Source organism: Callorhinus ursinus, unplaced genomic scaffold (assembly GCF_003265705.2).
Source record: "Callorhinus ursinus isolate GAN/ISIS: 27379988/994484 unplaced genomic scaffold, GSC_fseal_2.0 scaffold4, whole genome shotgun sequence".
NCBI lineage: Eukaryota > Metazoa > Chordata > Mammalia > Carnivora > Otariidae > Callorhinus > Callorhinus ursinus.
In genome coordinates this window covers 82,376,930-82,393,053 of record NW_027397066.1, presented here as the reverse complement: position 1 = coordinate 82,393,053, position 16,124 = coordinate 82,376,930, and the positions used below count along the sequence as shown (strand labels likewise).

Sequence of the window (16,124 nt, the reverse complement as noted above, 5' to 3'; positions counted from 1 at the left end):
ATTCAGAGCAGTTTTTCCATCTCTAATGTGGAGAAACTATGGGGAAACAGATTCAGAGGAAGAAAAGATATGTTTTTGTCCTAGCACTCAGAATTGGCATATGCTAGAACCGAAAAGGCTCTAAATCCCCTGCTCTGTTGGTCTTTGCTTCTTTGTTTCTAATTAAAAAGTATGAGTCATGGGTGTTTGAAGAGTGTCCCTAACTTTGTATTGCAAGGGATAAGACAAGATGTCAAATTCTGGCTGTTTTGTGATGCTATATGATGCCTTCAGCCAAATTAACAAAATTGTGCTCTTATTGATATACTTAGATCCACAAAGAAGTGGTCCTCAAACTTTTTGAAGAGAAATACTTCATTTACTTGGAAAAGTTGCAAACCCCTTCCCAGTAGGATATTATTTGCACCTGCTAATTGAGGAAACAGAATGCTGCTATATACTAAGCAAGTATTTAAAATTTGTATTTTATTAATAATATAAACCATATATATTTTAAAATAGTAGCATATATGTGTGATTCATCTTTTTCAATACACAGACAATAATTAGTGTGAATACAGATTTTTTAAAACTTTTATTTTATCTTAATTCCAGTGTAGCTATCATGCAGTGTTATGTAAGTTTTGGGTATACAATATAGTGATTCAACACTTGCATATGTCACCCAGTGCTCAGGTGTGAATACAGACTTAGTGATCCCTGCTAGAAACTCTGCAGATCCCAACAGCGCCATGCCCACAGCTTGGCAACAGCCATGTGCCTAAGGACCACAGCATGAAAAACCTCTTTCTTCTACTACATGAAACCAACTTCCCAGTTTTCTTTTTTCTATCCTGCAAGCTTTCTGTTCTGCTACCATAATCACTTTCTTGAAAGAAATGGTATAAGGAGAATCGAAAATGAGAATAATGAAAAATATTTTATAAAATTTGGCAAAGTGGTTGTCAAAGTTAGGACATAACTGGGAAAATTCGGTTATGATTTAGGGAGGAGCTTTAGGTTTTTCAGACTTTTCTAAGCTCAAACCTGCTGACTATGTGGGACATGGACCTGTAAGCAGTTAATCAAGTATTTAGGGGTAGTATAAGTTAGAAACATAATTTATTTGACCTAATGGTAGAACTCTAAAAGGTGCTTCATTTCATTGAGTTTTTAATCAGGATAAATTCAAGTGTAACCCAGCTATTAACTGCACCTCTCACCTTTTGAGGTGTATCAGTGGTTTGATCTGTACAGAAACCATATAGGGTAGGCTTCCAAAATACTGAAAACCAAGGCTAAAGAGGTGAAGCAATTTGCAGAAAGTCACATAGCTGGTCAATCGTGGGGCCTGGATTGGACAACGTGGCCCCAGAACCCTGCTGTTGTGACTCCCAGTACTACACTGTGCCTTGCTTCATAACCTTGCTAAGAGATTATTTTCTTTTGTTTAGTGTCTTTTTCTTACTTTCACAGGGGATACTGGATATATATGTTAAAAATAATTTGATACAAATAAAATTAAGAGGGCAAAATAGTTTTTTGATGTGACCAAGGTAATGAGTGATTTTTGCTAAGACCAAACAGTAATATATTTACCATAACACTGTGGCTTTACCCCTAAACAAGAAAAGAAGCATATCTTTTTACAACATTGCCCTAAATCCAGGACAAGTAATAAATAAAGTGAAAAAGACACTAAAAAACTCATACCTTCAAAAGCCATTCATAAATTTTCTGTGTGATTTGATATTACAATAAAAGTTGACTTTCTTCCTTTTTAATTTTGTAGTAAAATTGTTTCACACTAATGTTCTAATCATGGACAAGGTAAGATAAAACTCTGAGCTAAGAGATTTTGTTTTGATTTGATTTATTTAATAATCTCTGATGGATGAAGTGGTTGGTCAGCCAAAAAGATGAAATACTACAGATGATCAGAGTTTTTTTTTTTACTTCTAATATTTTACATACCTTAATTAGTTACATTTATTTTCAAAACAATCGGCAATAATATGAGAAAAAAAATGGTACTCTAAAGTCATTAAAGTACTAAAGTAATGGCATAACAATACTGCAACTGCAAGCATGATCTTACAGTTCCGAGACTCTAGCCAATATTGAGGAAAAGAACGTGAAACAGGGATTAGAACATCTGAATTTAAAGAAGGCTCTAACACCTTCTAACTCTGCATCTTGACAAGTCACAATCACTTACCAGGACCTCAGTTTCTTCATCTATAAAGTGTAGATAATAGTTGTGTCTGTTCAACTGTTTCACAAAACTGTTAAAATCGACTGATGTAATTGGAAGTAATTGTTATATGAGTTTGTGTCCTTGGGATATCTATCATTTAAAGTTCTTTTGTCCTCGGATGCTTGTGTGGTTCAGTCAGTTAGGCATCTGCCTTCGGCTCAGGTCATGATCCCAGGGTCCTGGGATGAGTGTCCCATCAGGCTCCCTGCTCAGGGGGGAGTCTGCTTCTCCCTCTGCCCCTCCCCCCCAGCTCATGCTTGTGCTCTCTTTCTTTCTTTCTCTCTCTCTGAAATAAATAATTAAAATCTTTAAAAAAATATTTTAAAGTTTTTTTGTCCCTTCAAGCAACTCTCTTCAGGGCAAGAAAAGATGGACTTTTCAGAAAAGAGAAATAGTTCTTTTATCATTTTATTATACCCCTTTATAACTAAAAGTACAGTCTCTTCAGCTAAATAAAGAGCATTTTAAATCAGCCAGAGAGTTTCTCTTTACATTTAGAGAACACAAAAGTTAAAGTAGATGATATGATTAATAAGATATCTCAAAGTTAGCCAAATGTCATTTTCTGGCTTCAAATGCAATACTGTAGACTATTTTTAGAAACACGTTTGTCACTAATTGAATATAGACATGAACACGTGCGCGCACACACACACACACACACACACACACACACACACACACATTGGTGAGAAGGAGTTGACTACATTATTTGCTATGGGTTCCATTCATGTAAGAATTAATTCACCTGGGGTGCCTGGGTGGCTCAGTTGGTTAAGTGACTGCCTTCGGCTCAGGTCATGGTCCTGGAGTCCCGGGATCGAGTCCCGCATCGGGCTCCCTGCTCGGCAGGGAGTCTGCTTCTCCCTCTGACCCTCTTCCCTCTCGTGCTCTCTCTCTCTCATTCTCTCTCTCTCAAATAAATAAATAAAATCTTTAAAAAAAAAGAATTAATTCACCTACACAAAATATTTCTTCTTACACTTGCTCTTCTATGTTGCAAAGAAAATTCCAAAACAAAGTGTTCCCAATACCTATTTCAAAGTTTGTCTTTCACATTTTCCTCTAGTTCTGGGTAGACCAACACCTTAAAGGGCAGTACATTTAGTCCAGGTAACATTATCAGACTGCAAATGAATGTAGTCATTGTTGTCCCGTGAAATACAGAATTCCCTTTTGGGCTCAGATTTCTCCCTGGTAGCAAATTAATGACTCCATAAAGCCATTGTGTATGACTGCTAAAGTACAAGTTTCCACCTGGTATATAGAAATGCAACTTATACTTTATGATTTACCATAATGGATATTTACATTGTAACTTCATCTTAGAGGTAATACAATTTTATTGTTGAAGTGAAGTTGTTCAACGGACACTTTTTATAGAGAGGAAACTGAGACCCAGAGAGGTAGTAGAGTGACTCACGCCACATTGCAGTTAGCTAATGTCAGAAATGCCAGGTCTGGTCTTGTTTCCATCTCCTGTCATGTCATTTCATGGGTATAAGTTACAATTCTAAACGAACGTGATCTGCTGGTCGACAGGGTCTAGTGAGACTTTCCCTTCTGAAGAAACCCCTCAGGAGAGCCTAGAGTTAAGACCCAAGATCTCAAGTCCAGAGGAAAGCTGGAGGTGCCATTAGAGAGAGACTAGGACTGCGCTCTCCTTTATAATCACTGCCCCTCCATGGAGCCCAGAGAAGGAACAGGGCAGTGCTGTTCCTCCCAGGACTGAGAGGGGCCCGCAAATTCATGTCCTTCCTGAAGTCATGAGATGAGCCCAAGAGACTTGCTTGTGAAGTCTGTTGGTACCTACAAGAATGTGTGAAGCCTAAGCATCTCGTTTCCTTGGAAGATGTGTGTGAGCTGCCAAACCACAGTTCCTCTCTGGGCGGAGGGCACGGCCCCGAGGGAGGCACGGTGGGACAACGGTTTAAAATCCGAGAGTATGGCCAGGTTGTTCCTTTTCCTTCCTACTCCCACCCCTATAAATATTAAATACAATTGTTGTCTTTTTATGCCTCGAGAAGTTGAAGCTCCTAAAACCCAAAGTCCACTTATAATAGAGTCCACAATCTCAAATATCTCCTTATTATGGAATATGATTTTAAAATAAAATCACAGTTATTTTTGTGAAGGAAATGACTGCAATGCCCCGTCATTTCAAGCCTGATATCTGGGCGAGTGGAGGAAATTTGCCTTGTACACTTCCATCCACTTGTGAGCCAAAAACCTTGAATTCTCAGATCCATTTTGCAGATATTGTTGTTTTCTGTTTAAGAAACTCCCCAGTGTGATCCTGCCTTCCTGTTCTCCCCAGAGGGGCCAGGTGGCTGAGACACCTGTCCCCCCCACTCGGAGCCTGCCAGGCTTGGCACTCCTTCCCCATCTCACAGATGGCTGGCAACCCGAGGAGATTCCTCTTGCAGGCACAGCTTTCTCCCTCTTATCTGATTATTTTCCTCACTGTGAGTGATGACATTTTCTTCTTCCTTATCTCCCAAATTCATTCCACCTAGGAAATGTAAGCATTTTCAAAACTTGTGTGCTTACTACAGTATTTTGTGAGTCTTAATTGAAAATGTACTTCCGATTTAAAATCCTTTTTTTAAGAGTTGCCACTAGCTCAATGTTTTCATTGAAAATGGGATTTTCCTATCTTCCTCTCCCAAAAGATTCTGCTTGTAAGTATCTAGTATCACCAATGCCCCTTTCAGGCCTCATGTTATATGGCCTCTGTTTTACTTGGCACTGTTGACTTTCTTCTTCTATCTGAATATCCTTTCTTTCTTTTCTCTCATGAAACTTTTTTCCTTGATGTGTTCAGTTATCTGATTCCTCTTGAAATCTCTTCCCCTGAGAAAGTAATTCTGATTATTCCTGACACATTACCTTACTTTGACTTCACTTAACATTGTATAGAACCAGCTACGCACAGTATTAATGAGCACCATTTTTATATGGCCCCTTGGCATAATCTTATGGTTGTTTCACATATGCATAGCTTGAGGATCAAAATAAACTTTAAGTTCCTCTGGGGAAAATACGGTTTTCTATTTTTGCTTAGCTCCTAATGAAACCAATGCTTGGGTGCTTGGGTGGCTCAGTCAGTTAAGCGTCTGCCTTCAACTCAGGTCATGATCCCAGGGTCCTGGGATCAAGCCCCCTGTCAGTCTCCCTGCTCAGCGGGAAGTCTGCTTCTCCCTCTCTGCTCAGCCTGCTGCTCCCCCCTGCATGTGTGCACACTCTCTTAAATAAATAAATAAATAAATAAATAAATAAATAAATAAATAAATAAAATCTTAAAAAAAGAAATAGATGCTTAATAAATGTTTATTGAGGTAAAATAGTTCATTGGTTAGTGAGCTACTTATACATTTAAAATAGGATATTATGAAATTTGGGGGTCAGTGCAAATAGAAGAAATCATCAAAGACACATCATCACATAATAATTGTTATATTTTTAATTGATAAAAAATTAACTGTATTTAATTTGGTTGGCAATAAACCAAAGTGAATTTTGTTATGTTAAAGGAGAAGGATCACTGTTAGTGGAAGGTCGTGTTGATGAGACACTGGTAATCAAAAAGAGTTGGTGTCTTGTCTTTTGTGAAGGTGCTGTTTTGATGGGAATATAGCAAGTGGTACTGTATAGTATTTGTTTATGTGTTTGTTTCATTATATTCATATATAAATATATTTTACTTTTATATCAATTTTAGTTTATTGTATTTTTATATTTTTTCAATATATTTTAATATGTATAATTTTGATGACTGAGGAAAAATTGAAATTTTCAACTTAAACTTCACTGAAGATTATTTATTAACAAAGAAGATAATAGGGTATCAGTTGAACAAGATTGTAATACTAGCAATTACTGACAAACTGCTATGAAGAAAAGGCCCTCTCACCATTTATATCACCCCAATTTATACATTACCACCACATGCAAATTTAAGTGGATCTATGTTCATTATAAACTGTGATGCATAGGATATAAGCATCCTCAAACGATAACAGAACAATTGACAATTATTTTATTTCAATATAAAATCTATATAAAGTTTTTAAAAGCTTGAGGAAATGGGAATGTGTAGGAGGTGGCATTGTATAAAGACAACATGAATTAGTGAGAATAATACATTATAAGCTATTGAAATATAAAATTACCTACTTTGCCTTTAAGTCCATAGATTAGTTGATCTAGGTTTTGAAGTTATTACCTAATAATGGTACTTTGAGGGTTGTAAGACCATTTAGTAATTAGCATTTTGTATATACTCTATATATTTCTAAAGAAATCACTCTTTTATTTCTCTAAAGAGCTTAAAACTTTCTTCTGAAATTTTGTTTATGGTTAAAACTCACAAAGTAAATATTTATTCCTATCGTTCAAAGGGAAACTTCATTGTCTCTGTCAGAAGTGTATTCCACATGCCCAAATAGAATTGGGGAAAAAAAAGATTTTTCTATATTACATAATATAGAGTGCTTATTTAGTAATTAAAGCCCCTTTTTTAGTAATTGGGTTATGATCTTTTGAAACTACCTTAAACTCATACTTTTTCTAAGCTATAAAATGTAGGGATTCTATTACAGTGGGATATTTTTTAAAGTTCTTTTGAGGTCTCAAGTTTTATAATTCTAAGTTACTGCCATTCAATATTTGTATTGATCTAGAGAAACCAAGATCTATCTTCTCTAGTAGTGGTTTTCCAGTGGACCTTAAACGTAGACTTGGTAGGGAAAAAGATAATTGGAGAGATAGCTTCTCATTATGAGGATGGATGAAACTCTAACTTTTAGAGACCACTTGTGAGTTACTTAGAAACGTAATTACAAAGCATGTCTAAGAAGATTGGAGTAGATGACCTAATCATTTGAAAAGAGGAGAAAATATGATAGTTGGTTTTTCAGCCATAAGCTGAATTTTCAAAGTTTTCATGATTTCTGTAATTAAAATAGTTATTTTTTTTTAATCCCAATCCTGCTTCATCCTTTTGAAGCATAGGAAACTGAGTGTCGTAGTATCTCTTGCACTCTCTCAGCTGGTGTATGGGTATAGGTTGGAATCAGTACAAAATGCCATCTGTTTTTCTTACACCATCCTAAGAAGAGCACTATCTGGTTGGGCATAAGCAAAGATGAGAAACACAGGTCTCCTTGTTAAATTTATCTTGAATTACTTTGGAGATAAAGAAAAGTGAGATGCTACCTCATATGTCTTGTGAGGAGAAAATACTTCAGAATAAGCCATTTTCCTCAATAGTTTATTATGAGATCAAATTAGAGCTAAAAGAAATTTATAGAAAATGCTGTAAGAACATAACTGGTGGTTACTTGCATCACAGTCAATAAAAACTTCAACAGTGGTAGTTAGAATAATTCTTTCCCACCGTATTGTAAGAGAATGTTTCTATTTGCAGAGTTTTCCAACTGAGTAAATCTCTATTTTTATAAATAGGTGTAGTAGATTGGAAATTGCTTTCAAAGCTTTAAGTCTAAACATTTTACGGATGTTTACAGTTGAACACATTTTATATGTGTATGTATATAATATATATATGACTAAATGATAGTATTTTTTTAAGAAAAAACCCAGTGAGGTATTTTGTCTGTTTCCTCATCCTAGGTATGTGAGGGCAGAACATCTGTGCATCTAGTTAGTCACTTCTACCCCTTTAATATCATACCCTGTCAAAGACAGAGAGCAGGCAGAGCAAGAGTATGTGGCTTTGTATGGAACCAGCTTCCCACAGCAAGATCTGTGGCGGTGAAGAGTATCTTCTCTGGATTCAAAGGGGCCTGGATTAAAGTTCCAACTGTGTTCCTTCCCACTGCATAATGTGGGCAATTTGCTTATCTTTTTTGAGCCCCAGTGTCCTCATCTGTACAATGGTGATCATATGAGTATGGGCATCATGGTGTCTTTTTAGGATTAAAGGAGCTAATCCACAGAAAGTGCTTACATGGAGCCTGGCACACAGTGATACTCAGGATTTTCAGGGGTGGTTTGTCAGTCCTTGCCAAAGGAGGGAATTCTCTCTGTTGGACAATCTGAAGAACTAATAATGGAGATGTTAATGAGCGCTACTGGCTTGAGATTTTACTCAGGGAAATCAGTGGCCAAATGTGTTGCAGTCTGGTGAGGAAAAGCCTTGCAGTACATCTCAATCTTACCACACAGCAGTTAAAAATGTGTCTACTTCACCTGGGTGGCTCAGTCGATTAAGCGTCTGCTTCCGGCTCATGTTATAATCTTAGGGTCCTGCGATCAAGCCCTGCCTTGGGCTCCCTCCCTGCTAGGTGAGGAGTCTGCTTCTCTCTCCCTCTGCTCCTCCCCCTTACTCATTCTCTCTCTCTCTCAAATAAATAAATTAAATCTTTAAAAAATAAAAAAAAATTAAAAATGTGCCTACTTGTAGTTGGCCGCAAGTCATTTTATGGATGTGAACTCACTGATCACCCATGATGACTTCAGTAGGTCAGAGACATTGGTAAACATAAAAATGGGGACTTGCCGTTCAGTTCAGCTGGTGTCCTCTCATTGTCCCGTCCCACCCATTTCCCCATTGTTCTTCCTACAGTAGAATTTCTAGTTGGTCACTTTCCAGGGCTCCTCACTGACTTGTTAGTAGAGTCCCAAGTCCCACGTTTGGTGTTCAAGCTCCTTTACGATCTAGCCTCCAGTATCGTGCCAGACAAGGCCCACTGTGTCCTTTCATAGCATAGAGCAATCCAGCCAAACACAACTGTTTGCAAGTCTTTCAGTTACCTCTCACTTCTCCTCCAGACCTTTGACTGTGCTTCTTCCTCTAGCCTTGTGGACATGCTACCTACTCTTCAAACTCTAGCCCCTATGTCAATTCTCTCATAAAGGAGCCCTTGCTCATGCCATCAGGGTGGTCATCCTTTATCTTGTAAACTCTTGCCCAATTTCTTGTCCAGTAGCTTTCAAATTTTTAACTGGAATCACAATAGGAAACATATTTTGCACTGATGCATGTTTTATTCAAAAACACATACACACATACAAGTGCACGTGAACTTCATGAAACAATACTTCCCCTCATTATTTGCAATATCGTTCTAATGTTTCTTTTCTTTTTCATTTGGCAAGAGTTCTAACTGCAATCTACTAACTAGATCTTAATTACTCTTTATTTGTATCATAACCTGCAGTTTGAAAAACACTAATCTACACACCCCATACAGAATATCCTTCATCATTTATTGTGTATAGGCATCATGTTCCTTACCAGATTGAGAGTTACTCACAGGTGATACCATGTAGTACAATACAGAGTCTTTCATTAGATCTAATCATGCCTTTCACATCAGTTGCCCAGTAAGTATTTGTGGAAGAGAAAAAGGAAAAAAGGGAGAAATGGAGGAAAGAAAAAAAAAAAAGTCTCCGGAGATGTTGATTATACCCAGAAATTGAGGTTGTTACTATTTAGCAAGTGGACAGATAGGGATTATTTAAGTTATTTATAGGTGAATTTTCCAGGCAAAGTGGTATGTGCTTCTTTGAATTACTTTCTTCAACATCAGTTTAATCGCAGAAATCAGTGAGTCTAGGATGCAAAGAAAAATAAGGATAACAAAGTGACTAATACAGAACAGATAACATCATGCATGCTTGCTGTGTTCCTTCTCCCTGCAGGGGGGTGAGGGGGGGGGTGAGAGCAAGGGTGTGAAGTGTATCCAGAGGTGAAAAAAGCTTTTGACTTGATTTCTGTAAAGCCTGTGAAAAGGCACTTCTGTCATTCCTGAATGTGGTGAAACATCTACATGTGCTGAATACATCAAGTGATTTCCGCGTACTGTCTATAAACAAAGTCAGCGCTAAGTGCTAACACTTCCAAGCACCTCAAGTCTATAAAATGAAACAGGAAGTACGCTCTATCTCCTGACATCTGAAATACTGCTTTTCGCTGATGTGCAAGATTATTGTTTTTTCCAGATTCAAAGAGGAAAATTTTGGATAAAATTTAAATTTGGAAAAGTCGTACTAATGACATGTATTTACTGTAATGACATACCCAGTTTGACTGGGATCGAAACATAAGTCTTTGTCACCCAAAGTTCATCCCCTTAACTAATGTGCTATATACTATATATACTATATACAGACGAAGTAACAACACGAAAACAATGCCTTCCATGGACAGGAATACTTTGTCTAAGTCCTTTGTACACGTTTGTTTGTTATTTTCTGATCTTCAATACAACAGCGAGTGTATAGAGACAAGACCAACAAATGCAGGATTAAAAGGATTCTATAAACACTAATAAATTCAGTAATATTATGTAAAACAAATATTTCCATAAATCACTGAGAATTAAGTCCTACATACTTCACTTTGAAAAAATAATAACATTTCAATGGGAATTTTAAGAATTCTTATTAAATATTGACTTTCTATTGCCAAAGAAGTATTATTAAAAATAAACATGTAATGTACATAACGATGTATCACCTTCATTTTGGTGCCTTTGATTGTTACAGTTTAGAGAAATAAATCATTTGAAAATGCAGATTTATGATGGTTCCATTGCCAAAAATTTAGGTATGTTGCAATGTTGAATTTCTTTAAGATTTATCGTCTTTCTTAAAAAAACAAAAAAATAAAATTTCTTGTCTTCCTTTGGAATATATAATAGAGAGAGAAAGTAGGGAGAAATGCTTTATATTAGGAAGAGATGTACTAATACTGACATTTTACTACTTAATAATTTCAATGTGCTATGAAAATATTTAGTAAAACATACACTGCCCAGAGAACGTCCATTTAATTATTTCATCTGACAATGTTCATTAAGTTGGCTTAAAAATATTGTTAAATTTCAAATTTGTACATGCATTTCTCACTAGTTTTGTCAGATAGCATTTTGTTTCAGAGCTATAGACTGCTCCTGCCAGCTATCTTGAAAATCCATGCCATTGGTGAGAAGCAGATGGAGTTAGTGAATGAATACTGAACTGAAGGCTGAATTTATTACAATTAGAAAATTAATTTCAAATCCATGCCTTACTTACTGGCATAGCAGAAGTATACATACAGTTTACTTTGCTTAAATATACTAGTCTGTTATTTGGCAAAATAAGTGTAAACTTTAATGCAGCTACTTTAACACAGTTTCCTTTTTGCAGGTGTTTACAGTATAACCACTCATGTATTACCATCAGCAAGAATTTCTCCAACAAAAACATCTGTACCGAAACCAACCACAATGTCAAATCTTGTTATGGAATCGACAATTGGAACATCTATAGGTAGGATTAACTCTTAATGAAATTTACTCTAACTTTAACAGATAAAATTAGTAGCATCTATATAATTTAATCACTGAAAAATAATTTGAGATCTTATATCTATTAATATGAAGGTCTGTGCTATTTCACTATTTTGAAACTTATATGTTATTTTGGGTTGAATACAGAACCCTGAGATCACAGTGGGCTCCTTTGATGATATCCCTTTGGATCATTTCCTGTTTGAGAATAATCCTATTGTGAACATTACAAACACAAAGTTTATTTTTAGAGAATAAAAAAATTACCATTTCCTTAGTCATAAAAATATGTTTCTAAATATACCAATCGTCCACTTAAGCAGCCCTGTTAACAAGGTGACACTGTATTAATAACACACTGATCTTGTTAGTTATATTGGGCTGATAATAGATTAAATTTGTAAGGTTCGGTAGCAATGTCATCATTATTGTTTACTGGACTGAGTGGCAACTGCATCATGTTTCATGGTTCTAGGTATTCTTACCATCCATGAAGAGTAAAATGAACCATTGGGGTCATTTAATTAAAAACCCAAGAGGTTATCAATCTAATGCATCCGGCATTGTCCATCCTGCCACACACATAAAATGAGGCGTATCATTCAGGTTCTATAATCAATGGAGAGAGAAATAGAGAATTACTTGTTTGTTGCTTATGGGCAGACTCTGGTTAGAATGCTAAGGTCACTGGAAGACCTGAAAATCATATATCCTAACGAGAAGATAATTGAAATTCCTCCTGCTCTCTTCCTCGCCTCTCCACTTACTCCTCATTGAATTTTCATTCTAAGACCAAGTTCAAGTAAAGTGTAGAGGACCAATGAGGGCTGGTTCACGAGACTTAACCGGGGTGGTGATTCTCAAAGAAAAAGGGTCTGATGAATATAGTCCACTATTTCTGAAATGTGCAATTCTAAGATGAAACCAAATCAATTCTCCTAGAATTTCTGTACCAAACTGGGAGAAAGCTTTACACAAAGAAGGCAGCACAGGCGATTTTGTTCCCAGAATGTGGTATGACCTATATCGCCAATCAAGGGAAACTCCAAATGACACAGTCAAAAAAGCTGGGGACCATAGAGCCTCCAGCCAACTCCTGCTCTGTATTTTTTTTCTTTTCTCTTCTTTCCTTTCTTTTCTTTTCTCTTCTTTTATATTTTATTTTATTTTAAGAGATAGAAGTTTATTGAATACACTGCAAGAGAGCCGCGGGCAGGACAGCAGAAGGGAGACTGCCTGCCCTTTATTTTATTTTTAAAAATTGTTTCAACCCTATGTTTTCAAGGTTTAAGCAGAGAGGCATGCTCCCACTTTTACAAAGTATAAGTATTTGCTGCTTCCCTCTGTCTCTCTCTCTCTCTGTCATTCTCTCTGTGAGTTACCATCTGAGTTCTTGGCATAAAATTGCACTCATTTGGTAAAAGCATGTTACTTTGGTAATCAAAAACATCACCCCAAAAGAACCAATAAAGAGAAGGTAGGTGCTGATATTGAATGTTGACCCAAAGGGTTGAAGTTTTGCAATTTTTACATTAATCCTTGGGACTTATGCTTTCTCAGTGAGATGATTCCTAGCCCTGACCACAGTGATCTGTGGTGAATAACAATGTCCAAATAACACAGACTCTAACCATTATGTTAAGTGATCATGAAAGGAAGAGATGGAGGGTTCAGTGAAGGAATTCAGGCAGAATTGTCATTTCTGATACCGAGAATGCATCTTACCTGCCCAGCTTGGAAGGGAAACAGCTTTATTTTTCTTTTAAGGCTTTCCAACCAGATGTTCTTGTTTAAAGGTCAAAAGATACTTGAGTTAATAGTGCTTATGTCTCTCTAAAGCATTTCTTTTGACAATGGCAGAAATTCCATCATCAGAAAAGTGGAAAATGTGCTACTGAGGTGGGAACTCCTCTTGTAGTGATGTAGCAACAGTGGCAGAGGTCACTGAGAGCTTTGCTTGGAGTAGGGTTTGCTTTCAGAGGTTTACCCAATTAGACAGATGGGGACCTGATATCTTCCTAGCTACGGATCAAGTGCACTGCCCATTTTGTTCAAAGGCCAAAGGCCAGAGTTAACATCAACACTTGGCAGACACTGAATGTCATCATCATGAGATGAACTTCTAAGAAAAATAAACCTGAAATTTCATTCTTAAAACATAATTATTAATCAGCTTGATTTTTAAAGCATTTAATAGTCAAACATTTTTTAATTAGCTGAATTAGTCAGCACTGATCTTTCACAATTCTGATACTAAATAGATGTTCAGTTTCTTTTTTCTTTTTTTAAAGATTTTATTTATTTATTTGAGAGAGAGAGAATGAGAGATAGAGAGCATGAGAGGGAAGAGGGTCAGAGGAAGAAGCAGACTCCCTGCTGAGCAGGGAGCCTGATGTGGGACTTGATCCCGGGACTCCAGGATCATGACCTGAGCTGAAGGCAGTCGCTTAACCAACAGAGCCACCCAGGCGCCCAGATGTTCAGTTTCAACTGAGGTCAGTAGAGGAGCCCAGTGTTTTTGGCCGCCTCTTCCATAAAAGGTGCCAGTTATGGTCATGTTTACAATGCACATCATCTCTAGAAACTGACTAAGACAAAATTGAAAAGAAAGGACTTTTAAAGGGCAGTCTTGTAAGTTCTCTCATAATATTTGTGGGAAAATAGGTTTGGGTACCATATTTTCCCCCATATCTTTCTTCTTTTTTTTCACTGTCTTTATATGCCTTATTGAGTTTGAATTGAAAATGACTTACCTGGGATATCTTTGTACAAGATTCTCTGGTTTTTCCTTTTCATGGAATTTTGAAATGATAAAGTTGGCATTTTGCTTTTAGTTCATACTCACGAGGTATAAAATGTTTATAAATTAGACATTTTTTTTTGAAACCCTGATTCCCTAAATGGAATTAAACACAGTTCCAAAAGATTATTTTGGAAAATGTTATGGATGAGAGTTTACTAAAAATTTTACAGAATACAATTATGATATTTTAATGATTTAATCTTTTATAAACATCTGTTGACACAAAATTATATAATATCCCTAAATATATGTGGCCATAGCATTCTCTTATTGTTCATGTTAAATTCAATCTATTTCTTTTATTAACTAGAATAAGTCCTTAATCATTGTTTTGCACATAAAATTAACAGAAATCACAATCCTCATTAGTTAGTGCAACATTTTACTTTTGCAATAAGGATGCATTTATACTTCAGAATTTCAACATATTTAGCACATAATAATTTTATTATAAGTTATATGTAGAATGCTTATCCATATTTGAGAGTGAATATTCATACATTAACAATAAATCTAAAATCAATTGTAATCTGTTTCTGCTATAGATATCGTTACATTGATTAGATACAATGATCATGGGCATGATCACAAGATCACTGTTCACACACTAGCTCAGGAATACCAGAAATGGATAGCCATTTAGCCCTTCAGTTTTCCAAAGATCAAGGATGAAACTGAAGCCAAATAGATTTGGGCTGAATGCTTGGACCAAAGTTCAAATTTGTTACACATCTTCCTTCTATCAAACATGAAGTCAGGATAGCTATAAAAGAAAACATTCAAGGGCTTCAGAAACTCAAGAACTGCACACACTTGATACTTTTTATATTCATGATTATTGTTATATCTGTCCTGATTATTTCCTGTAGTCATCCTTTTTCTTGAATTTTCAAGTGAAATAGGAGACATATCCCAGTGAAACATATGAAACAAGGTAGTTGTAAAAATTCAATTCAGCCTGTTATTGGTACCAAGAATGCCAAGGGTAGTGCTGAAGTGAAAACAAATTCACCATGTCTAGCTGGAAGAGACACTTCATTTATATCATTACATCTTCACCTTAAGATGGCATTCTGGGTGGCTCAGTCAGTTAAGGATCTAACTCTTGAGTGGGCTCAGGTCATGATCTCAGGGTCATGAGATTGAGCATTCGTTGGGCTCTGCACTGAGCATGGAGATTGGGATTGGGATTCTCTCTCTTCCTCTCCCTCTGCCTTCCCCCCAGCTTGCGTGTGCTCTCTCTCTAAAAAAAAAAGAAAGAAAGAAAGAAAGAAAGAAAGAAAAAGAAAAAAAGATGGCATCCCTGTGAGTGGGCAATGCAAAATCTCAAAACTAGTTTTTAGGAATAACATGTCTTTGGTGGTCCCTTCTTTTAAAATATAACCACATATTGGGTTTGAGAAAGTCTTAAGTGCTTCAGCACTCTCCACATTGTAATTCCCATAATCTACTTGTTAACAGCCTCTTTCCATTTTTGTAATAACCTATGTCCTCTAATAAGCAGTGAGGACAGAGGAGCAGAAGAGAAAACCTCCACCACCTGCTTGGAGACATTTGTCTTCAGTGACCCTCCAAAGGTCTTGCCTTCCTTGTGATTCCTTAGTTTTTCCTGATACACAGCTCCATCCAGCTTAGCCTTGAAAACTTTCCTCTGGATGGGTTTTAAAGCAGTAAACTGTGCAGAGCCAAATTTTTCCTCCCCCAATACAGTATGCATACCTTTAAGAACCCAGGATTTTATATATGTCACACAGTAAAAATAGAACCTATGCCCTAATCACAA

At 36.5% G+C, this 16,124-nt stretch overlaps 1 protein-coding gene across 3 annotated transcripts in view; it reads left to right on the top strand.

Moving 5' to 3' along the window:
* The window catches only part of EMCN (endomucin), a 95,665-nt gene that overhangs the window by 30,413 nt on the left and 49,128 nt on the right, over positions 1 to 16,124 (top strand). For all 3 annotated transcript variants that reach the window (XM_073892026.1, XM_025873555.2, XM_073892025.1), the window contains exon 2: positions 11,396 to 11,518. In XM_073892026.1, the coding sequence (XP_073748127.1) occupies positions 11,396 to 11,518 (123 nt within the window). The remainder of the gene's footprint in view (positions 1 to 11,395; positions 11,519 to 16,124) is intronic.